Below are 26,324 nucleotides of genomic sequence, written 5' to 3'. Positions count from 1 at the left end.
TTCTATTGGTTGAAGGGGCTGATGTTGATTGCTTGCTACGTTGTCAGAGTCTGTTTGATCCAGTGCTGATGGCTGGAGACTATTCTGTACACAAGATTTGATGACTCAATTAGAGTTTTCTTGCAAAACTCCCATGGCGGACTGCACTTGTCTATGGATAGTAATCGGGTCGGATGTTGATTGCTGGTCTGCCAAATTATTGACTTGTTGCTGTCGGGTATCTTGCATACTTTGGACAACTCCGGAGACTCAGGTGCAGAGGGAACCAGTATTCGATTACTGCGTGATGAAGCGGCACTGCTTGGACGCGTTGAAGTATTTCTGAAGGCAAGTTCATGCTTCTTTACAGTTTGTGCGACTTCTACTTTTAGCTTTGTCAGGCATGCTGCATCGTTGAGAGAGTCTTCAGCATCCACACTTTCCGATTGTGTAAGCTAGTCGACAAGTTCGTCTAGTTGTGACATGGTTCTCTTGAATTCATCATGTGTTACTGACACAACTTCGGGTTCAAGACCTGAGTGTATTTCAGCTCCTGTTTGAGCTCTTTGACAATGTTTGGTTTTCGGTAAAACAATCTAACTGTTCCAAATATTGATGGCTTTCGACCTCCCATTTTCCTTGTTGCTCTAATTTTCTGAACTTCAGAGGTAAATTGAAAGGTCAAGTGGAGTGAATATAGGTCCCTTGAAGGATACAACGTGTGAATATTGACCTTCGAGAGGTAACTTTGAGGTGAAGTGTGGTAATCTTTTGACCTTTTACAGGTCAAGTGGGTTCACTGTTTGACCTTTTAGAGGTCACTTAGAGGTCAAGTGTAATGACTATTTGACCTTTTTGAGGTCACCTAGAGGTCGAGTGGCGTGACTATTTGACCTTTTAAAGGTCACTTAGAGGTCAAGTGGGTTGACTGTTTGACCCTTTAGAGGTTACTTAGAGGTCAAGTGGGTTGACTGTTTGACATTTTAGAGGTCACTTAGAGGTCAAGTGTGATGACTATTTGACCTTTTAGAGGTCACCTAGAGGTCGAGTGGGTTGACTGTTTGACTCTTTAGAGGTTACTTAGAGGTCAAGTGGGTTGACTGTTTGACCTTTTAGAGGTCACTCAGAGGTCAAGTGTGATGACTATTTGACCTTTTAGATGTCACCTAGAGGTCGAGTGGCAAAACTATTTGACCTTTTAGAGGTCACTTAGAGGTCAAGTGGGTTGACTGTTTGACCCTTTAGAGGTTACTTAGAGGTCAAGTGTGATGACTATTTGACTTTTTAGAGGTCAGGTGGGGTGACTATTTGTAGGTCACTTGGGAGGTCCCTGGGGGACAATGGGTGACATTTGTAGGTCACTTGGGGGTCCCTGAAGGACAGTGAGTGACTTTTGTAGGTCACTTGGGGGGTCGCTGGGGGACAATGGGTGACTTTTTTGGGTCACTTGGGGGGTCCCTGGAGGACAATGTGTGACCTTTGTAGATCACTTGGGGGGGCGCTGTGGGACAATGGGTGACTTTTTTGGGTCGATTGGGGGGACCCTGGAGGACAATGGGTGAATTTGTAGGTCACTTGGGGGGCCATTGTGGACAATGGGTGACTTTTTTGGGTCACTTGGGGGTCCCCGGAGGACAGTGAGTGACTTTTGTAGGTCACATGGGGGGTCGCTGGGGGACAATGGATGACTCTTGTAGGTCACTTGGGGGTCCCTGGAGGACAGAGGGTGACTTTTGTAGGTCACTTGGGGGGTCGCTGGGGGACAATGGGTGACTCTTGTACGTCACTTGGGGGGTCGCTGGGGGACAATGGGTGAATTTTTTAGGTCACTTGGGGGGTCCCTGGAGGACAATGGGTGACTTTTTTGGGTCAATTGGGGGGTCCTTGCAAGGCAAAAGGTGGCTTTTGTAGGTCACTTGGGGGTCGCTGGGGGACAATGGGTGACTTTTTTGGGTCACCTGGGGGGTCCCTGGAGAACAGTGGGTGACTTTTGTAGGTCACTTGGGGGGTCGCTGGGGGACAATGGGTGACTCTTTTAGGTCACTTGGGGGGTCGCTGGGGGACAATGGGTGACTTTTTTTGTGTCACTTGGGGGGTCCCTGGAGGACAATGGGTGACCTTTGTAGATCACTTGGGGGGGGGGGGGCGCTGTGGGACAATGGGTGACTTTTGTAGGTCACTTGGGGGGTCATTTGGGACAGTGGGTGACTTTTTTGGGTCACTTGGGGGTCCCCGGAGGACAGTGAGTGACTTTTGTAGGTCACATGGGGTTGTCACTGAAGGACAGATGAACTGCAAGCTGGTTCTGCTGGCAGAAATTTGAAAGCTGTTGGGTGCAGCTACTGATTACTAAGGTTGGCCTGAGTGGGCTGGCTGACTGTTGGAGGGCAGTAGTGAGGGTCTACTGCAAGCTGGTTCTGCTGGCAGAACACTGGAGGCGGTTGGGTGTAGCTGCTGATGACTCAGCTTGGCCTGAGTGGGCTGGCTGACTGTTGGAGGGCAGTAGTGAGGGTCTAATGCAAGCGGGTTCTGCTGGCAGAACACTGGAGGCGGTTGGGTGTAGCTGCTGATGACTCAACTTGGCCTGAGTGGGCTGGCTGACTGTTGGAGGGCAGTAGTGAGGGACTACTGCAAGCTGATTCTGCTGGCAGAACACTGGAGTCGGTTGGGTGTAGCTGCTGATGACTCAGCTTGGCCTGAGTGGGCTGGCTGACTGTTGGAGGGCAGTAGTGAGGGTCTAATGCAAGCAGGTTCCACTGGGGGAACACTGGAGGCGATTGGGTGCAGCTTCTGATTACTCAGGTTGGCCTGAGTGGGATGGCTGACTGTTGGAGGGCAGTAGTGAAGGTCTACTGCAAGCTGGTTCTGCTGGCAGAACACTGGAGGCGGTTGGGTGCAGCTGCTGATTACTCAGGTTGGCCTGAGTGGGCTTGCTGGCTGTTAGAGGGCAGTAGTGGGACTCTACTGCAAGCAGGTTCTGCTGACAGAACACTGCAGACGGTTGGGTGCAGCTGCTGATGACTCAGGTTGGCCTGAGTGGGCTGGCTGAATCCTCTTCATCTTGCCTGTCAATAAAATCTTTGCAAAATTTTTCACCGGACCCGTATCTTGCTTCTAACCAATTTTGAAAATGTTCGAAAAAATAACCAAGAAAAATTGCTACGCGTGCTTATTTAATTCATTTTTTTTTGAACCGCAGCTACTAACCAACTCTTTTTTTTTTAACAAAATGTAAAATTGACAAAGCGGAACTAGGTCTTTAATAAAGGTTTTCTTTCACCTTACATGGGAAATTAAAGTATTGAAACTCAGACTTATTTTTTTGGCGTATACTGATTTGTGTAACCGTTAAACAAAACAAATGAATACTAAATATCGAGTTGCTTTTGCTTTCTTGAAGGTTTTATTTCAACTTCTCTACTCGCACGATAGAAATACCAGATGATATGTTCAAACTAAAGGTTGAAATTGAAAATCAATTTAACGATGCCCTTTGAGAAGGTATTTGGGGGGGGGGGGTCCTAACGTGCCTCGAGAATATAACAATTACAATTTATTTGAAAAGTTGCTTAGAAGGTTTTTAGGTGAGAGGGGTATTGTAGATTCAGAGATATGCAATAATGCTTTAAAGGTTCTTAGCTGATAAAGGCGCCATAGGGGTGCTGTAGATATTGGCGTCCCTCGACCTTCATAGCTGGTCCTGTTCCCATGCTTGCTGAAACCCTCTTCTCCCTGAATGTCAATGCACTGTCTTTACCGAATCTGTCAAATTTCCTGTTTTCCCCGACTGTTCACGCTTGTTCCTTTTCCGGCTGTTGTAACTGGTCACTTCCTCCCGTCATTCCTCTTCGTTGATGTATGGGTAGTTATCGTTCAGTTGCCATAGGTATAGGTGTTTTTGGGGCTAGTTGTGCTGAATAAAGTGATGGTACCGCCCTGGGTATTTGCTGCGTTTATATACGAAGGTTAACTGTGAATGATTACGGCGACTATAGGTGGGGGCACAACTATAACTGCAACTCCTTCCCTTCCGTTTGTGATGATTACTCCTGACTTACACAGGAGCGCCAAACTGAATACGGCTAAGGACCTCTTGTCCTTCTATCGTATCCTGTCTTTTATCAATATCTATTTCCTTCGTTTCTCATGTTTAGTTTCTGTATATAAACCAATTCAAACAAAACATTTTACATCCAATTACAATCAACTTCTCATTCTCCTACAATTTGGCTTATAAAGTCATAACAATCAATCTTACAATTGCGGCAGAATCCTGCAGTTCTTAAGCAGACGGAGATCTTGTAGTTACATATGAAAAATATTGCCATGGCAACCTCTAATATACTGAATGGCAGAAGGAAGTTAGCACGCACTAGTTTTACAAAGTTCAAATCAAATTTTGAAGCAATTTTTCAAACCAAAATCAGATTTCGTTAATAATTTTTTTATCAATTGATGCTCTAAACTATTATCTTCGTCTACCTATGAAACTTAAATAAAACGCACCGTTCACTTACCGGAAATCGCAATGTAGAGTTGATGAAGCACATCCAAGTTTTACAGTAAAAAGGAAGTTGTCACAAGACCATAATTTATTCAGATCTAGGGCTTAATTTTGGTTGAGCAAACTGAAAACATCACATAATTTGACAACATTCCTTTTTACTTTGAAACCTGGTTGCAATTCATCCACTTTACATTGGGATTTCCGGCTAGCGAACGTTGAGTTCTATCGGAATTTAATTGGTAGAGAAGAAGATTAGTGTAGGGGATCAACGGTTTAAAACAATGTACAATTTTTGATTATAAGTTTATGTAATTTTGCCTCAAACATTGTATTATTACTTTGTGAAAAAAACGGGTACTAATTTAATTTTGTAAGTATTTCAGGCCAAATTCCAATACTAGTGCAGTTTTTAGAGTTTTATAAAGCTACGCACAAAAATATTACTGATTTTGCTGCAATTTATGATCTCTGGAACCCATTCCATTTCGGCATACACAAGGAAGTCCACACGAGATGCAATTTTGTATCCAACAGTATCAATCTACTCGCTCTTCAACTTCATTCGGCATCAATCAGGCTTAATGTAAAATAAAACAAAAAATTCTGATCGCCATAATTCATCTATTTTCTAGCGTTTTTCATTGGGACAGGATCTAACGGCAATTTCTGATGCGAAATACAAGTTTATACAATGAAAAAGAACAAAGAGTTGAAGATTATTTCAGAAATTTTTGGTGCAACTAGCTGGTGTGATATGCTTTTCATCTTTGCAAAAAGATTGCTATTATTAGAATACGCATATTAATATCTTTTTTGACTTTCCATTTTCGGTATAAAACATGTTTGTTGATAGCTCTTGATAAATGACCCATGTACAACCGATGGGTATTGGAGAAGTCCTAATGCGAATTACTGGAAAAAGTTTTGTCAATTTTGTTAAAACCGACCTTGAGATACTAGGTGGTAATCAACAGCTATGTATTGGTAAAAAATGAGGAAGTGAACATGCCAATTTTTATTTCAGAGTTGCTTTCTAAAACACAGATTCTGATCGATCTTGCTTAACTTGGCAGCAAATGCTCTCGTGGGCCTCAACCGTGATCTTACCTGACGAAAAATTCAGAAGCTTTGCCATTCTTTCTATCACTCTATTTTTGATTCGTATCCTACGCAAATAAATTTTTCAACAAAAAAAAAACAATGATCGCTCAGTAAATTAACAACCCAACATGAGCCCCTTGCAATGTCTATGTAGGCAATTGCCATAATCTCTTTAATTCAAATTATTAAAAATTGTGTCTCGATTCATATGTGGTATGCGGAGAACGGTAGGACTGTCGGCTCTCTTGATGGCCTGAAAACTTTTGTTTGATTTTTTGTTTTGTTTTTCATCTCACTAAGTTCCGTGTTATTACTAAAGAACATCTCTTTGAGAAAGTACAGCAAAATTTTGTGTACGATCAAATAGAAATATTTGACGGTTGTGGAGTACTCGTTGTTGTAGCAGGTTCTGATAAAGCAGAAAAAAAATATAGAGAGATCACCAAAACAGCAGAAATTGTTGTTAAAATATCAGGCCTTGCCTGCCAATGTTTCACCTTGAAATGTTAGTTAATTGTTCACTTCATCGCTTACGCATAATATTGTCTTCCCAGCCCGTACAACACTTAGAACACCTCTTAGACAATTTTGAGAAATCAATCAACCATGAGTATTAACTAATCTGTTTAAGAATTTTGCCAATCAAAGATGTTAGAAAATCTTTTCGTTACCAATAAGGGATGATGGCCTAAGTATCTTTATACCCGAGAATCGTGTAATAGATTATGATCAATTCGAAGCTAAACTAAGGCAACAACAGATCATTTATAAAAAGAACAGAAAAACTTGATGTCAAATCCAAAAAGACAAGAATCAAGTGCGAATTGAATAAGAAGGAGATTGGCACATGTGACTTAGCTACTGAAAAACCAGTATCAAGCTGGTTGAATGGGGTGCTATTTAAGCTATATCATTCTGGTTTAACAAAAAAAAAACGAGTTTTGTGATGGCACTGCCGTTCGTTTTGGATGGGAACCACTAAAAATGCCATCAATGACCAAGCAATGAAAACGTCCGTCTTGCACATGCCCTCCACCGTCCGAAAGGATCGTACACATATAGAAGATATAGTTAACTTCGCAATTCCCGTGCAAACTTGTTAAGTGATGTCCATCATGATGTCGGGATCGAACCACTTTTAAACGTTGCAAGAGAAACTTTTACCTCTTAAGTCAACAAAAACTGATGGTGATGCGAGATTAGATTTCAAAATCAACGGCCTTTTAGAATGCATATTTTTTTGTAAGAAATTTTAACTCGCTAGCAAAAATTGGCCGTAAAAGCAGTACCGAAGTTTTCCGGTACAATGAAACTTATAAAAAGAATAAAAAAGAACAAAGAGTAAATGACGTTGAGAAAACAAAATTTTGTACACATGTCACAGCGTGTACTGGTGGAACTGACCCATCAGCTTCAAAAGCGCTAAAACAGCTGGCATCGATGTTCTGCTCATATAGAGGACAGCAAAGCTGGCATCTTATCGTATCTCAGAACAAAAAAGAGTTTCGCTTTCCTAAAGAGTTCCATCCTCTGCATTTGAGGCTCAAAGACACTTGGAAGGCACAAAACTGTTGTTTTAAATGGGAGCTGTGCTTGAGGAAGCTGTGGTGAAGATTTGGCTCATCTAATTTTGTTATTAGTGATGTTTTTTGTATGTTGTCTTTTCACGGGTAGATTTGAACAAACAAAATGCTTTTTGAAGACGTAGCGCTGGGAGTTCTCCGGATGAGCCAACATTCACTCAGTTTTGGGGAAAGGCATTTCTTATAACCACCTCTGAAATACTGAACTGCAAAAAAAACTACAATCAAAACCTTCTAGTTTTACGAAGTAAAATCTCATATTTTGAGGAAAGTTTTTAAAACCAAAAATCAAGTCTTAAGACCAGTGCAAACTTTAATTGATCAATTTTGAAAACATCATCTGCGCTGACACCTTTCTTATACTGTGGAACTTGTATGAAGTTCATAATTTTTACATTGGGATTTCGGGTAAGTCATCTTTGAGTTTTGTCTGACATTTTTATGTGGGCGACAAGACTAGTGTATGTGATCAGTGTCCCGGTTGAGACGTCGAATTATGAAAAGACAGTGGTCGAACAATATTGGGTATAGGAAGACAGCGGTCAACCGATGTTGGGTTTGAAATGATTTTATGTTGACGCTAATAGTCTTGGTCGACTTTGTCTGCCCTTATGGTCAAGGTCGACTTTAGGTCAACCCTCATGGTCATGGTCGACTTTACGTTGACAGATATGGTCATGGTTGACTTTAGGTCAACCGATATGGCAATGGTCGACTTTGAGTTTTAACAAATACGTTTTTGCATATAATGTAGTTTCAGGTGTTAATTGTTTTATTTCAGTTTGCAAAAAAATATGGCCAAAGACAAAAAATATTTTTTTCCAAATCTCTTTTCGATCCAACATATTGTCCTTTCATTTCATATTATTGACATGTTTGTAGTGCATTTGATGCTATCTTTGTACATATGGGGTACTCAACACTCAGTTTAAAGTACCCATGAACCCCTAAAAATGCACCAAGCATTTGCTAAAAGAGACCTACGAGCATACTTAAGGTCGTCCCTACTGGATATAAAAAGACCATTGGCCGACTTATGAAAAGAGTTTAAGTCGACGATATCAGACATGAACAGACTATTAGTGGACCAATGTTGGATATGAAAAGACCGTTGGCCGACTTATGAAAAGACTTTAGGTTGAATATTACTAAGGAAGTCGACCGTGTAAGGTAGGGAAATTACCCCCCCCTGTCGACTTTATAAGTCTTTTCATAAAGTCGACCTCTTAACTGGGGTGGCTAAAAATTGTTTTTAAATTTCGATCCTCAGTTGATGTAACGTTGCTTTAAATATTTGATTTTTTACTTCCTGAAAATAATGGGAGCTAACTTACTCTTGTCGTTTAATTTACTGGGCCAAGTTTCATTATTAGTGCAATGTTAGAGACTCAAATTTGAGCAACGCAGAAAATATCACCGATTTTGCTCCAACTGTAATATCTGGAACCATTGCATTTCGGCGTTCAGAAAAAGTCCAGTAAAGATGCAAACTTGTTTTTAACATAAAAGATTTCCTCTTTTTCCAACAAATCTTTTTTTCTGGTTCTTTAGAAAGCCTTTGGTACCTGAAATGTCACATGAAATTTTTTTCGGGAGAGTGACAATTATTGGCTTGAAAAAATGCAAAAAATTGATGAAACGTTTTCTTTCGAATCAACATCAGTTTGTAACATTCAACAATATGCAATGAAATTGCCTCAATTTTTAAGCAAGAGGTACCTCAAGGTACATTTTCAAACCTATTTTTTATGTTGCTGATGTTGAATGTCTGAGCACGTTGCTAAGTCTGGACGCCTTTACCACTCTGACTGATGACAATAAATAAAGTCTCCTGCAATCTCAACAAGAGAAAATATTATCTACGAAGAACTGTTACAGATTTGATAAAATTTGAAAAAATTGACAACCCCGAGTGAAATTTTAAAAACTGATAGAGTTTCGATTTTTGCAAGTGAGAATTTTTCAGGTAATTTCAGAAAACTTTTCATCAAATGTCCCATTCAGACCAGAACTGCAACATCTTGCAGAGCCAATGCAACATCCAGCGGACAGCCGACAACACCCGCAGATCAATTTAAAGGCTCATCAAATAAATTTGACCCAAAACAAAACGCAAGCAAAATTGATTCCTATAGACAGCAATTATCTATCCCAAAGGCAAGCACTACAGAGGCAATTGCAATCAAAGATTCAATCCCCAGCAGACTTGAGGGAAGGCAATTTGGACCAAATCTGTTTGCAAGAAGCTTCGGGGGTCAAAGAATCTCAGAACTGCTTGAGAGAACTCCAGAAACTAGACCAAAAAAGTGAAACATGTACCAATTCTGATCGGAATCAATATTTGTTTATCGGCTGGTTTCGACATTGAAGAATCACTTACGAAATACGAAAAGCGCATATATACGTTTGATCACAATTTCACACCAGAGACAAAATAGATCTGCACTAGATTACCGCTTAATGCCCCTGAAATGAAAGTATTGTTAGTGCCAATAAAATCAACAAGCAACTATTCAGTTTAGTTTAAAAAGTGAATAACCTATCACACAAAGCTTAACCTGATTGTCTTGAATGCCGCGTTCCCAAGTAATCATCACTATATTCTTACAGATTGCCTCCATCCCACTGAAAACGGCGTTAAGGCTATTGAAAAGTCGCAACAACCTGTTAAGCTTAAAATTTGAAATAAGCAGCTTTCTTTTATCTGTTCGGCCAAAACAGATTTGACCAAAACCAAAAACAATTGAGGTTAAAGTCACCCAGTACATGTAGAGTTTTGTCCAAACTTTAGTGGACTGCGTTTTGGACAATGCAAAACTCTACATGTACTGGGTGACTTTATTCTCAATTGTTTAAAGGAAAGTAAGGAAAACAATTAGGAAAGCATCATAACAACTCATGGTCTACAAACAGTTGACGTACTTGAGCCCACAGCCTAGCAGAAAATTCAATTATTGATTAAATTTTGACCAAAAGTATAGAAGAAAACGGGCAATATACTTTTGATATGCCGTTCAAATCAGATCTTTTAGCATCTTTTGTTCTAACTGATATCATATAGATTCAATCCCCAGCAGCATTGAGGGAGGGCAATTTGGACCAAATCTGTTTGCAAGAGGCTTCGGGGGTCAAATAATCTCAGAACTGCTTGAGAGAACTCCAGACACTAGACCAAAAAAGTGAAACATGTACCATTTCTAATCGGAATCAATATTTGTTTACCGGCTGGTTTCGAAATTGAAGAATCGATTACGAAATACGAAAAGCGGATATATACGTCTGCTCACAATTTCACACCAGAGACAAAATAGATCTGCACTAGATTACCGCTTAACGCCTTTGAAATGAAATTATAGTTAAGGTCAATAAAATCAACAAGCAACTATTCAGTTTAGTTTAAACAGTGAATAATCTATCACACAAAGCTTATCCTGATTGTCTTGAATGCCGAGTTTCCAAATAATCATCACTATATTCTTACAGATTGTCTCCATTCCTCTGAAAACGGCGTTAAGGCTATTGAAAAGTCGCAACAACCTGTTAAACTTAAACTTTGAAATAAGCAGCTGTCTTTTAGCAGTTCGGCCAAAACAGATTTGACCAAAACCATGACCTAGTCAAAATAATGTACTTCAATTTTTTTTTAAAACTAATGTCTAATATTATAATTTTTGGATAAGGTGCTCTTTTTTCTTATCAACATTATTGATGCTCTATTTTACTAGAACTGCAAAGCAAAAAAAATAAAATTATTTGTGATTGTTGTGTCACGGGTTATCTGGAATCTACCAAAATGACTCAGGCAAAACTCATTGCAATTTTTGGTTTGCTATCTGGTGAAATCGAGTGAAATCCAGGACTAACAGTTTCTTACAAATCTCTGTTAGGAATAACAAAAAAGCATTCTAAAGACAGTGAAACATTGCACTGGAACGCGCAAAGTTTTTTTGGGAAAAAATCTCATTGAAATGTCTCCTCTAGGATTTTGATGAAAACACAAATTTTAGACCAAGTAAAACTTGGTTCACTGGATATGATTGCTCTAAACTTTGGATCGTTTTAAACGATAGTCTTGCACTATTCCTAAAAAACTGTTTTGCGAAAATATAGAAAAAAGCTGGAGGTGTAGCCCCATTTGTTCTATAGGTACTATTATCAAAACTCGGTTTAAGGATGTTTGACCAAAATGTGTTTGAGTCAGTTTGGGTTAAAAGAAAAAAAGTTTTTACAAAAGTTTCCAAAAAGTTCTTTATCAACCTATTGTACAATCCCTCAAAACAACATCCAGAAAAATTTTTAGGCGAACTTTCATACAACTTCCTTACTTTCGCTTAAACAATTGAGGTTAAAGTCACCCAGTACATGTAGAGTTTTGTCCAAACTTTATTTAGTAGACTGCGTTTTGAACAATGCAAAACTCTACATGTACTGGGTGCCTTTATACTCAATTGTTTAAACAAGCCATTAGGTCCTTGTGCGGTTCTTGCCTGGGCTATAAAAGATGGTCAAACAATAATTGTACAGCATCTTTCTTGCGTTCTTTACGAATGCATTAAACAAGAAGTTTTTCCACACTGCATTAAAAAGCAAGAATCAGCCTTATCTATAAAAAAGTGAACCAATGGATGCAAACAACTACCGCCTAATATCAACCAAAGTACATTTTCAAAATTGTTTGAGCGAAACCTGCCTCAACAGATACCGAATCACGTCCAAAAATTTGAACATATGAATCCAAAATTTCATAGAATCAGCTTGTAAAAGTTTTGACACAAACATTGTCCCAACTGAACTATTTGTTCTCTCAAAAGCACTTGATTCCATATCTCATGATATCCTAATAGAAGATATAAAAAATAATTGGCTTTGATAGCGATGAACTGTATCTTATAAAAAGCTTTCTCTCTAACAGACTTTAACGTGTAAAATTAAATTACTCCATGTACATAAAAGTTGTCAGAGGTGTACCTCAATGAACCGTATTGGGACCTCTTTGATCGAATTATATGTAAACAATCTTTGTACAGCTATTGATACTGATGTAACAAGGATACAGTATGCTAATGATTGCCTTTTGCTGATGCTTTTGCTTCTAACAAGGATGAAAAAAAAGCAAAAAATTCCCTGGAATCAAACATACATCATTTAGCAAACTACTGGAGAGAACATCAATTAAATTCGAATTTTTCAAAAACAAAGTTTGTTTGTTTTAGCAACGAAATGATCAAAGAAGCAAAACCCAGGACGCTTCTACTAAATGTAATGAATGTAAATATTTAGGACTAACCATTGATAGCAGTCTCAGTTTCAAAAATCATGTCACACAAACGTTAAAGAACATGGCTCAGGGGACAAAGGCTATAAGCTCAAATAAAGGTCAACTCCCTACATCAAGCTTAGAAAACAATTAGATCATTCAATTATTCCGTTCTATTTACTCCGCACATTAGAAAACCTATGACGACTTCTCTAGAATAGAGCTGAAATGGGTCCTGAAAGTGTTGTTTCGCTCAAAATGCAAATCGTCACGGCGCTTATAAATAAAACAAGAAGTGATCGGGATTGAACAGAGATTTGCTCAATTTTCTATTTTTCAGAAAATTTATCAGGCGATTAAAAAATGCGTTCATTACACTGATTGTTCCAAGTGCAAAAAACTCCATCAACGATTGTACTAAAAAACTAAATTGTCATGACCACAGATCACCTTGTTTTCTGGACAATTTTTTTCCACGCTACGTCAAAAAAATGAAAATCAACTCAGAGATGTCAAAATTAGCAACAGTGTGTTCAACAAATTGTTAAAAAGGCACTACAAAGATCAAATTCCTGCTAGTGTAAATATTTCTGAATGTCTTTTATGGCCTTTGTTTTCGACGTGTTTAATCTTTAAAAACCTTGCTGGGGAATTTTGCATTTTTTTAACGTAAGTTTGTTGTGATTTCAAATTTTAATTGTACCCTTTAGCATTGATAGCGTCCCGCTTCAATAAATACTGTGCGAAAAAATAAACTGTCTTCTTGTTTAACGAAGGAGCTGCTGCATAACGAGGGAGTTGCTTTTGCATAGTGAGGGAGCTACTGAGTAAACTTCGCGAGGCAAAAAAGTCGTAACTGCCTTCTCCAAAGCTAAGTCACATTTGCTATAGTGAAAGAGCTGCAAGTAAACATGAAGAAGATAACTATTGATATTGGTGCAAAAGTTGAATAGCTGGCAAACGAGTTCCAACATATTGAGTCTTTTAAATCGGATTTGATATCGTCGGTTGCTGACACTGTTTCAGAACTAATAACATGCAACTAACAGCTACAGCACAAGCGGAAACGGTCCCACAGACAAAATGGCAGAATCTAGCAGCACATGTTGCAAAGCCAGAGCACCCAGAAACGGATCGAACTTGCACGTTTCTCATCAGAGGACTCAAAGATGCAACCGTAAACGGCAATCGGGAATGCATTGAAGCAGATGCTCGATCCGTGGAAAAAGTCCTCCAACAACTGGATGTACGTTGTGAAATTATTGACATAATCCGTTTCGGGAAATCTGGTTCCTGAAAGCAGCGAACCGCACTGGTAAAAGTACACATACCTCGTAACCAACGCAAAATTCTCCCATCTGCTGGGAAATTAAAAGATTTCACTTCCGAGGGTGGTGCTGTATTTATTTCACCAGATTATACGCCAGATGAATTACAAATAGAATGAAATATTCTTAAGAAGTGCAAAAAACTTATTTACAATGGCACGGAACAAAAAAACATCAAAATCAGAAGTGTTAAACTACAACAACTATTCGGTAATGAGTGGAAAAATGTATCGCTATGACTAAACTCATCGCAAGATGAAAGCACTTTAGTTTACCCCTGACATAATTTTGTTACGAACGACATCAACACAGGATGTATTACCAAAACCGGGTTTATAAATCTTATAGCCGACCAAGTAGTGAGTATTGTTGGCTAAGATTTACACAAACAATATATTTCGAAAACGAAATCTAAGAAGAATCACGGGTGAGTTGTCTGCATTTATATGAGGCAAGCATACTAAATTGGAAGTTAGCAGTGAAGAATCATCGTCTCTATGAAGCATTGTTGGCAGAAATGGAGACAGTTTTTTTATGCATTATGTACATTCCTCCTAATAAAACGCAAAGGAGATTTGGGCTCCTCTCCGGATACATTTTTGATGGCGTTGCAGAGGCTCTTTGGCGATTTCTGAATGCAACTATTCTCTTGTGCAGTGATTTAAACCATTTTTCTATTGAAGAACTAGCAAACTAATCGAATCTTACTTTTTTACCTTCATCATCTAGCATGAAAAACGAATTCTTGATCGGGTTTACTGCTCCTCGCCAGAACTGTATTTGCAAGTAACACTATTTCTAACCACTGCTCTCTGATCATAAAGGCGTTATCTGTGAGCCCCGAACTCTACCTGAAAAGCAAACTATGGTGTAAAAAATCAGAGACACGCGAAGACACCGTGTTGAGCTCTTCGAAATGGCGTTAGATAGAACAAATTTCTTAATAATTATGCATATACAGGTTACCGATGAAGCAATCCAGGCGCTCACTGTCGTTCTGCGGAATTTACTCGACATGCATTGTCCGTGGAAATTTGTCTGCATGTCTAGCAGAGATCCAAAACATATGACACCACTATTAAAAATTCTTTCAGCGAAACAAGATCGGCACATCAAAAAACATCGCTATCAAGATGCAAAACATATTAACATGCAAATTCGAGAGAAGATATTTACTCAATTTCGACAGAATGATTCCAAAACGGTTTTGCGGCATTGGTGGGACAGAGTCAACGAATTGTCTGAGAAGTCAAAGAGCATATTTTCGACAATAGACTTCAAGGTTAATGAACTGAATAACTTGTTCCCGATTATAGATCGCACTGACTCCTACGAAGATCTTGTGCTGGCCCAGATCTCCTTGAATGACTCACCACAAGTTGATATCCACCAGTTATGTTATGGATTGAAAAATATAAAGCTCACGGCGTTTGGAGCTGACGGAATATTTTTCTGGGTCCTGAAAAAGAAAGCACACAACTTAGCTGAATTCTTTTATGAAGTATTCAACAAAATCATAAACGTAGGGGCCTTTCCACAGTCCTGGAACATATTTATAGTTTGCCTGTTCCAAATGTTAAATCACCCAAGGAATGTAAGGACCTACGCTCCGTAGCATTAGCATCAGTTTTATCCCGGCTATTTGAACGGCTTATTGATAAGAATTTTATGGAGTGCATCTACAATAATCATAACCTGGGCAATCAATTTGTTTTTTGCAAGTTTGGTTCTGCTTCAAATGCTTTGTTCCGTATCCAAAATCTCTCTGGCGATTTTAACAACGCCAATTACGAGTATATTTAGCTTTGATCTATCCTATCGATAGGTTTTCACATCATCTGATCGTCAACAGCCTATAAGAAGTAGTTGGATTGTAAAGTTATATCGAGAATCTCGTGGCTAATTTTCTCCGAAAACGTACTCAATTCGCGGAATTGTATGGAAGCAAGTCAGCTCTAAGGGAGACAAGTCTCGGTGTTCCTCAGGTCACAGTCTGGGCTCCACCCACTTTCAACTCCTCAACAATTTATTTTGGTAACTTTGAATACATGAGTACAGACGCCAAGGTTGTTAAGTCTGCCGACGTCTCCTTTTCATGCTTTCGGGGAGTTATCTCAAGACCCAACGGCGCTGAACTAATAATACTTGAAATGGTTAATTGGTTCGATCTACACGGATTCATTCTAAACTCATCAAAGTCATCAGAGATGATCATCCTTCTCACAGCACTGGCCGGCTTAGCTACACGGGATGAAGTTTGTGGTCTTCCCTGCACCCGTTCGACGAAAATATTAGGAATGCATGTCCAATATAACCTCAAATACGACACGCACATAGCAAAATGCACAGCCACCAGATTAAAACATTTAGGCTTTAATCCCAAGAGCTCGAAATAATGTTCTCTACTCTGGTAATATCAGTTCTCGTATCTGGAATAACAGTTTGGGGCGGATCAACCATTTTGCTGCTAGAAAGAATTGACACCATTCAGAGGTGGTCAAAGCGTTTTGGAATTATTTTCTCTTGGCCACAATGAAATCCATATGCGTAAGGCAGATCAAATTCTGCTACAGAAAGTTCGTGGTCAGCATCTGCTACAGGACATTTTACCCCAGAGGACAGAATACTCTCAAGAAAGACTGAGAAAGAGATTGCCCAGCAGCAGTCAAACCAATAAATTGTTTTTTAAATCCATTTTCCCGAATAGAATACTTTTTTGAATATCAAAAAGCCTTTTTTAAGGTAATTTAAGATTTTCTTCTGTTATTGACTTCGGAGATAAACAGGAGTAGTATAAGAGAAAGACGTGTGTCAATACTAGGTGAGGTGCACGGAATGTAAAGAAACCGACCCCCCTTATCTTTTAATGTACTCTCATGAATTTTTTTCACGAGAGCCCTTGGGCGCGGTGGTACAAGAAATGAACAACCAATCAAAACAGGAGTTTTAAAGAGAACTCAATCTTGCATGATATTTTTTCAAATTGAAGTTCCAGTAAACAGACGTCGGCTAAGTTCGTTCAAATGAATAACCGTGAAAAATAATCTGGGAAAATTTTGAAGTTTTTTATTTCTCGGCTAAAAATTAGGGGTTTGTTTTTGCACTCTGTGGACCACACTGAGTATTGATACACGTCTTTCTCTTATAATGCTTGTAGGAACGAACAGGACCCGCATTATGCTGATTTTTTTCTTATCCTCCGACAGTATTGGCAGAGACCTGAATTAATCAAAAAGTAGCCATAACTTCGTTAGCAAATACTTTTCAATACATGAAGATTAAAACTATGCAGTGCATCCGATTAATATAAACGGCCTCACGGCTCAGGTGAACGGGAACAATAGGGCTCATTGAGACAATGAAATTTTGAATTTTTTATGATATTAGACAGGAAAGGTTCGCTTGTTTATTGTGAATACAGGTTTGCTTGTTATTAGGTTCGCAGTTTATACTGGATCAGAAAATTTCGATGCAACTACCTTGGGTGATTTGCTGTTAAAGTAGCTTTTAGGAAAATTTCTGAAGCTTACTCAACGTAACCTGGGTTTTTGTTGATTTAATCTTTTGTTTTGAATTAATATTAAACTACTCATGGTCAAATGCTAGCCTCGTCTTTGACATTTGATTTAATTGAGTGGATCTTCTTTATTTATCTCGGAGAACCAGCTGACAGCAATGCAAATTGATAAATTTTCTGTTGAAGTTAATAATAACTTTCCGTCTAAAGCCCCTCAGCTTTTAAAGTATGGTCAATCCAAATGCTGAAATATTCCAGAATGTGGGTTAAATTCGTGTAGAGGGAAAGAGCATTTTTTTAAAAAGATTCTATTACGTATATTTGGAGACCAGCTCATGAGCTAATTATTATAGGTGTGTCGATGGCTTCGTCTGCTGCAGACGTGAAAAACATCGACCTTTCGAAACCTCAATGGACTCAGGACACTTTTTCTGGCAGAGCAAAGCACTTTTTTGTTGTCACAAATCCTTTCAATCTTTTAAAATCTGCCCAAGATCTGGAGAGAGCCAAAGAAATTGTAACAAGACACAAGTAAGTTGTTACGCCAGGATACAATTTTAAAATTTAGTATTTTAATCGAGTGACGAACTAGGCTTCTGAACTGGCCTTCCTGACTGAAATGAGTTCAAAACTTAAACCATTTGGGAATCTTTTTCCATTTGTGCCCCCTAGCAAGGATTTAGAAAAATTACTGGCAATTAATTGACTGCAATAATTGATTGGCGACTCTAATTTAATTGCAATAATTGGAACGATGCAATTAATTGCCCAATAATTGGAGAAAATTGAAACAACATTCACCTAGGTCAGAAACCTGGAAATAGAAAAGTTTCCAGATTTCTGTCTCAGATCGTTTGTAATTTGACATATTTTGGTGCTGAGAAACTTTTCGTCTTTGAAACCTTTTTGAAAAATTGAATGCTTCAGATAATATAACCATTTTTGAAACTGTTTTTTTGTTCCGACCCTCTTGAGGGGGGAGGAACTATATACTCAAATGGGTTTTTTTTTTGTTCAGTGAATTTTCGCCGATCGATACATTCATCGTAGAGAGTTGAGAGTGGTATCATTAGAAAGCTCGTCCAGCGTAGAATATGGAATTAAAAAGATTTTTTTAATTTTCGTTTTCTACAGGGAGTTATCGAGGTTTAAAGTTTTGTGAAAATAGTGTGAATTCCGTTGATTTTTATTCACATTTTACGGAATTTTCGCTAATTTTTGACCAAAATTTCGCCAATTTTGCTAAAATTTGTCAACATTTTTTAAAAACTTGTTGTTGATTTTATTTTTAAATATAAAAAATCTTCTCGGCTTTTCTTATTTTGAATTTCTTCTGAGAACTTCAGAGAAGTAGAGTGAATTCCCGTTGTTTTTATTCACATTTTCCGGAATTTTTGCCTAAATTTTCGTCAATTTTGCTAAAATTTGTTATAATTTTTAAGAATAGTGTCGTTGATTTTATTTTTGAAGACGAACAAGCATTGTTCATTGTTTTGATTTAATTTTTTTGGTCAAAAAATGTGGATAAATATTTCAAAATTTAGCCTTTTTCAACAAAAACAGCACGAAATAAGCTACTTTAGTCCGTTTTGATTAAGTTTGCCGACAGTACACCTCCAAACAACACTCATACAATCTTTGTAGACTCAGAGGGGGGCTATTTCTACTTCAGAGTACGCTGAGAGTGCTCTGTAGTTAAAACTTTGCCTTTTTTTGCTAACTTTACTCGTTGATTATCAAAAATGCAGAACTTATTTTGAGTTTTCAACTAACAAATTATCTATATCTGCAACATTCGAAAATCAAATGTTCCTAACGGACAATAAGCAATAGCAGGGTTTGTTTTGGGCCATTCTTGGACTGCTACCACCCAAAGAAATCGGGTTGTAATCAGTCGGTCTTTTTTTTTAAAAAAAAAGGACCCTTTCTTTAAAAATAAAAAACAGAACATATCGAATCAATGCTCAGGAGTGATAGGTCCAATCAGTTTGCTTACTAAAAAGCTCCAAGCTAATCCATTTAAATTTTAACTTGAAAGTTTATGGTCGTTTCTTTTAAAAATAATTGACTTTTCAATAAATAATGGCTTAATTAAGTTTTCCTCTATTTTTTTCTTAATTTGTTCAACTTCCAGCTTAGTGTCTGCAAAAAAAGAATGCTTCTTCTTTCTACTGATTTAACATTTCTTCTCGGTTGCAGTTTTAAGCCTGAAGTTATTGTTTTCTGGCTTTGATACTACAAGATTTCAGATTTTTGTTTGTTTCGATATTTGCCAGTTTTTCACGTTTCCGAATTTTGTCACATTATCACATTATTGACAGTTCTCTTGTCACATTATTAGCGTTAAAAATAAAGCACAATTGAACATATTGAAATCCTGAATGATATACATAATCGTTTTAACGGCCTCGACGGCTCTTTCTTGAAGAAATCAATTGAATTTTTTAATTTTGTTTTTAACTGTCATTTATACTTTGTCGTTTCGGTCGTATGAAATTTCCTGCATAGTGATAACTTTCATTGGCTTTTCGTGGAAGAATAGAAGAACCGATATTCAGATATTAGTAAATAGCTGATGGCTTTCATGACTTTGAAAACAATCGTTTTCCAAAATTAAAAAAAAAAACTTTTTAACTTCGCAATTTTGTTCTTTTTATGTTTCTTTTTGTTAGCTAATCTCGTTATTTCATTACAGGTCAAATATGACATTATGGGTGTCAAGGGAATAAAAGGGATTGGTGTCCCAAAATCTTTTTTTTTAATGAATTTGTTATGACCTTAGTGGCTTCGACACCGGTTTTTCACAAAAATGTAAATTAATTTGATTTTTGTCTTATTTGACGTTCTTTTTGTAGATGCGAGAAATATTCTGGGTAACTGCAGGTCTCGAGGGCTTCCTTTTTTTGAATAAACGACCCTATTCAAATAGTTCTGTTTGTAATTAATGCCTTTTATGACATTGAATGTAATTTTTATTCGAAAAAAAAATTGAAATTATTTCATACTTTAGCACTTCGCTTTTTTGTCTACTTGTTACCTAGTCTTACTAATGAATGGCCACGTACTACTTTATAGCTGTTTGATGAATTCGCAATCGAATATATTTTGAGGGACAAAATAGGGCTCGAGGGTTTTGGCAGCGTTTTCTGGCAAGTTTCAATTGAAATTTTGTTTGTTTTTTTGTTGTTGTTCATTTTAGCCGCTTTAAAAAATGAATAAGGACAGGTCCTAATGCCCTTCTCTAGAAACAGTGGTAATTGTAAATTTGTGGTAATGTTAATTGATTCCTAATGGTATTTATTACTTTGAAGTTAACTGTTTCAAAAAAATAAGTTATATTTTTCACTTTAATGTTTTTGTTCTTTTTTGTATAATTGTTACCAAACCTTTTTATGGACTGGTCGCATATGATTTCTGGTGATTTATTAGTTATTTTTGTTTAGTTTTAGGTTTATCTGACGGTATGTTGACTTTGTTATTAAATTTAGTTTTTAAGAGGGAAAAAAATTTTTTGATGTAAATAATGTTTGTTGCTGTTGTTGTTGTTTGTTTTTGACGTTCATCTTGACTCGCTTTCTTAATATTGACATATTACATCAAGCTAATGCATCAATTTTTAATCCACTGAGTTATTTGCTTTGGAGGCTATCTTATCGTTCATACAGAATTTTTTGAAAAAGACTTTTCGCAAAAAATAATTTTTGGGTTTTTCTATCTGTTCCTCATTTGCTAGACAATTATGCCAAAATTGTGGATGGGCGGGGTCGGAACTTTATGTGCCATCGCACATTACCGAGCCGCCTTGTTTTAAAAACTGCCAAAAGTTGTTGATATCACGAATATATTTAATTGATCAATAATTGCAATAATTGATTTCTGTTTTGCCAATTAATTTAATTGATTGTTCCTCTTTTTGTCTAGCCAATTAATTGCAGTTGATTGTTACAAATTCCCATAGTACGTTATGCCCACCCTCCCGCAGTTCCAGAGGACGTACCATTACATAGTAAATCATTATGTAAAAGTCTGTCACGTGCGTTTAGGGGGGTGCAAATAATATGCACCAATGGGGGGGGGGGGGGGGGGGGCAAACGGAAAAGATCCCATTTTGTTATTATTCCCGAAAGTTTTTACATGTATATAGGAGTTGACTTTAGGGGAGGGAGGGGCTTTTTTTTCAATTGACCGATTTTAAGTGACCGAAAGAGCAGAGTTATTTGTGCTGATAAGCTTAGCTCTGCGGTCTTACCATGATACGTCGATTCCAATCGCGTTTTGCATGTTGTCCCAACTTGATATTTTCTTTCACAGGAATGGTGAAGTTCTAAAAAACGTCGATGCAGCTGAATTGTGGAAACAGAAATATATCTATGACTCGGCTTTTCATCCTGATACCGGTGAAAAGATGATGCTTATTGGTCGGATGTCTGCCCAGGTACCCATGAACATGGCAATTGGAGGCTGTATGCTGACTTTTTACAAGTAATGTCAAATCATCTTTATAACGATGTTTTATCAAATTCATTGGAATATATTTTATGAAGTCGATCCCGTAATCCATTGGTGTATCTGGGAAGACAACTATTGGGTGTTTGAAAATGAAAATAAATTGCAATTGCGACTGAATGAATATAGGCTAGTCCGGCGTCCTCCCTGTTTTACGTCTACATAAATTTTGAAATTATACATCTTTGAAATTATAAACTAAAGAAAATAAATATGCAGATAATTTTAATATTGAAAAATGCAGATTGGACAGTGAGTGTGAAATAAATACTACTAAAGTATTTCTTCCCGAAAGAGTCCCTGACCCTCGGATGCTGAGAATCGAGCTCCTTAAAAGACTGAGGCTCATTTTATGCTTCCTCAGTAGGTCATTATATCTATCTTCCTTTTATGCGAAGAGCTTCGTGGCTAGTTGCTTCATAATTCTTGCAGCTGATAGGACAGATACATGTGTTTGTGAAGATAAAAAGGTATCCTAAGAGGTTTTTGAAGATACCTGCTAATTAATTTTTTTCGGCATTGGAAAGTGATAAAAAAATATTGATTCACGTAACACTATAAATATCAACGCTTTTTGAGTATTTTCTGTAAGTCCAATAGTGATTGGTCTTGACTGACAAACAATGATCCAATTGATTGTTTTGTTCTCAGTGACTATCAGCAAAAATAACCCATAGTAGACAAAGCAAAACGAAGACTGTGCTTTCTTCGTTGATTTTGGTTACAATTATAAAGTTGAAGGGAAAGTTATCTCCAAATCCATAGAGTCGCTAACAAATGAAATTTTTGATAAAAGACAGTTTTTTCTCGTTACAGTTATCTATAAAACTCCAGATGTACCAATATTCGTTTTTTGAACGTCTTGGATACCGTTTTTCTCAAAAGAAACAATATTATGCGGAGATTTAAATCTAATTATTCTACATGGATATAATAAAACGCTTCAGCATAGAAGAAGTTTTACTGCAATTTTATGGCTTTTAAAAACAAAACTTTGAACCTACAAGAAGAGCAAACTATTCAAAGACTTGTATTGATCAGTTAATGAGCAGAGATTGTCTTAAAATTTGCACTTTGTTAGCAGACAAGTGTAATAGATCACTTTCCTCACCTCATAAAAAAATCTTTTCGCACCATTGTCTTAAAATGATTCCCCAAATCCCTAATAGCTTAATAAGTGAAACCATTTATAAGTTCCCCTTTGTTGTCGTGAATTATCTCATTTGTTTAGGTGAAAGTGAGAGTATTGATCAAAATCGAAAGTTATCTCGAGCCACATTCTCAAGGAACTAGACCGTTTTGCGTCGATCAAAAAATTTCAAAATGCAATTATGTTTCAATGATATATTAAAAAAAAATAAGGAAAGAAACAAAAAATTTCAATTTCTGAAAACATCCCACCGAAGAAAAGAAAAAATATCACAAAAGTAGAAGTTTTGCTTTAAAAACATAACGTAAAAATGGTAAGTTTTTCCGCTTCCAAAGCTAGATTAGCTGCTACTCTACAAAAGATGTTTCAGATGTTCAAATCGCTCTTTCAGAAAAGCAAAAACGATGAAAAATACACTCTTCAGCAAGGTACTCGTCATTAAACAAAATTTCAAGCTACATTTTTTTTGAAAAATATGCGTGTCGAGCGCAGTGCCAGTGCAATTGAATAACATAATAAAAGGCTTTCGGCATTGGAAAGTGATAGAATATATTGATTCACGTAACACTATAAATATCAACGCTTTTTGAGTATTTTCTGTAAGTCCAATAGTGATTGGTCTTGACTGACAAACAATGATCCAATTGATTGTTTTGTTCTCAGTGACTCTCAGCAAAAATAACCCATAGTAGACAAAGCAAAACGAAGACTGTGCTTTCTTCGTTGATTTTGGTTACAATTATAAAATTGAAGGGAAAGTTATCTCCAAATCCGTAGAGTCGCTAACAAATGAATTTTTTAATAAAAGACAGTTTTTTCTCGTTACAGTTATCTATAAAACTCCAGATGTACCAATATTCGTTTTTGAACGTCTTGGATACCGTTTTTCTCAAAAGAAGCAATATTATGCGGAGATTTAAATCTAATTATGCTACATGGATATAATAAAACGCTTCAGCATAGAAGAAGTTTTACTGCAATTTTATGGCTTTTAAAAACAAAACTTTGAACCTACAAGAAGAGCAAACTATTCAAAGACTTGTATTGATCAGTTAATGAGCAGAGATTGTCTTAAAATTTGCAATATGTTAGCAGACAAGTGTAATAGATCACTTTCCTCACCTCATAAAAAAATCTTTTCGCGCCATTGACTTAAAATGATTCCCCAAATCCCTAATAGCTTAATAAGTGAAACCATTTATAAGTTCCCCTTTGTTGTCGTGAATTATCTCATTTGTTTAGGTGAAAGTGAGAGTATTGATCAAAATAGAAAGTTATCTCGAGCCACATTCTCAAGGAACTAGACCGTTTTGCGTCGATCAAAAAATTTCAAAATGCAATTATGTTACAATAATAAATTCTAAAAAAATAAGGAAAGAAACAAAAAATTTCAATTTCTTAAAACATCCCACCGAAGAAAAGAAAAAATATCACAAAAGTAGAAGTTTTGCTTTAAAAAAATAACGTAAAAAAAGGTAAGTTTTTCCGCTTCCAAAGCTAGATTAGCTGCTACTCTACAAAAGATGTTTCAGATGTTCAAATCGCTCTTTCAGAAAAGCAAAAACGAAGAAAAATACACTCTTCAGCAAGGTACTCGTCATTAAACAAAATTTCAAGCTACATTTTTTTTTGAAAAATATGCGTGTCGAGCGCAGTGCCAGTGCAATTGAATAACATAATAAAAGGCTTTCGGCATTGGAAAGTGATAAAAAATATTGATTCACGTAACACTATAAATTTCAACGCTTTTTGAATATTTTCTGTAAGTCCAATAGTGATTGGTCTTGACGGACAAACAATGATCCAATTGATTGTTTTGTTCTCAGTGACTATCAGCAAAAATAACCCATAGTAGACAAAGCGAAACGAAGACTGTGCATTCTTCGTTGATTTTGGTTACAATTATAAAGTTGAAGGGAAAGTTATCTCCAAATCCATAGAGTCGCTAACAAATGAAATTTTTGATAAAAGACAGTTTTTTCTCGTTACAGTTATCTATAAAACTCCAGATGTACCAATATTCGTTTTTGAACGTCTTGGATACCGTTTTTCTCAAAAGAAACAATTTTATGCGGAGATTTAAATCTTATTATGCTACATGGATATAATAAAACGCTTCAGCATAGAAGAAGTTTTACTGCAATTTTATGGCTTTTAAAAACAAAACTATGAACCAACAAGAAGAGCAAACTATTCAAAGACTTGTATTGATCAGTTAATGAGCAGAGATTGTCTTAAAATTTGCACTATGTTAGCAGAAAAGTGTAATAGATCACTTTCCTCACCTCATAAAAAAATCTTTTCGCGCCATTGACTTAAAATGATTCCCCAAATCCCTAATAGCTTAATAAGTGAAACCATTTATAAGTTCCCCTTTGTTGTCGTGAATTATCTCATTTGTTTAGGTGAAAGTGAGAGTTTTGATCAAAATAGAAAGTTATCTCGAGCCACATTCTCAAGGAACTAGACCGTTTTGCGTCGATCAAAAAATTTCAAAATGCAATTATGTTACAATAATAAATTCTAAAAAAATAAGGAAAGAAACAAAAAATTTCAATTTCTTAAAACATCCCACCGAAGAAAAGAAAAAATATCACAAAAGTAGAAGTTTTGCTTTAAAAACATAACGTAAAAAAAGGTAAGTTTTTCCGCTTCCAAAGCTAGATTAGCTGCTACTCTACAAAAAATGTTTCAGATGTTCAAATCGCTCTTTCAGAAAAGCAAAAACGAAGAAAAATACACTCTTCAGCAAGGTACTCGTCATTAAACAAAATTTCAAGCTACATTTTTTTTTGAAAAATATGCGTGTCGAGCGCAGTGCCAGTGCAATTGAATATTAGAATAAAAGGCTTTCGGCATTGGAAAGTGATAAAAAATATTGATTCACGTAACACTATAATTTTCAACGCTTTTTGAGTATTTTCTGTAAGTCCAATAGTGATTGGTCTTGACGGACAAACAATGATCCAATTGATTGTTTTGTTCTCAGTGACTATCAGCAAAAATAACCCATAGTTGACAAAGCAAAACGAAGACTGTGCATTCTTCGTTGATTTTGGTTACAATTATAAAGTTGAAGGGAAAGTTACCTCCAAATCCATAGAGTCGCTAACAAATGAAATTTTTAATAAAAGACAGTTTTTTCTCGTTACAGTTATCTATAAAACTCAAGATGTACCAATATTCGTTTTTGAACGTCTTGGATACCGTTTTTCTCAAAAGAAACAATCTTATGCGGAGATTTAAATCTTATTATGCTACATGGATATAATAAAACGCTTCAGCATAGAAGAAGTTCTACTGCAATTTTATGGCTTTTAAAAACAAAACTATGAACCTACAAGAAGAGCAAATTATTCAAAGACTTGTATTGATCAGTTAATGAGCAGAGATTGT

At 36.8% G+C, this 26,324-nt stretch overlaps 1 protein-coding gene across 2 annotated transcripts in view; it reads left to right on the top strand.

Moving 5' to 3' along the window:
* The first annotated feature begins 17,579 nt into the window (after window positions 1-17,579).
* The window catches only part of LOC142351938 (sideroflexin-1-like), a 48,964-nt gene continuing 40,219 nt past the window's right edge, over window positions 17,580-26,324 (top strand). Inside the window, exons 1-2 of one of the 2 annotated variants that reach the window (XM_075404212.1) lie at window positions 17,580-17,803; window positions 21,584-21,754. In XM_075404212.1, coding sequence (XP_075260327.1) covers window positions 17,634-17,803; window positions 21,584-21,754 — 341 coding nt within the window. In that variant the 5' untranslated portion in view covers window positions 17,580-17,633. The remainder of the gene's footprint in view (window positions 17,804-21,583; window positions 21,755-26,324) is intronic. The other variant, XM_075404211.1, reaches the window with a different exon arrangement.

The sequence above is a fragment of the Convolutriloba macropyga genome, chromosome 13, assembly GCF_964194025.1.
Source record: "Convolutriloba macropyga chromosome 13, txConMacr16.3, whole genome shotgun sequence".
Classification (NCBI taxonomy): Eukaryota; Metazoa; Xenacoelomorpha; order Acoela; family Convolutidae; genus Convolutriloba; species Convolutriloba macropyga.
Note: the sequence above shows the minus strand (reverse complement) of the source record. Positions and strands in the feature narration are given on the sequence as shown.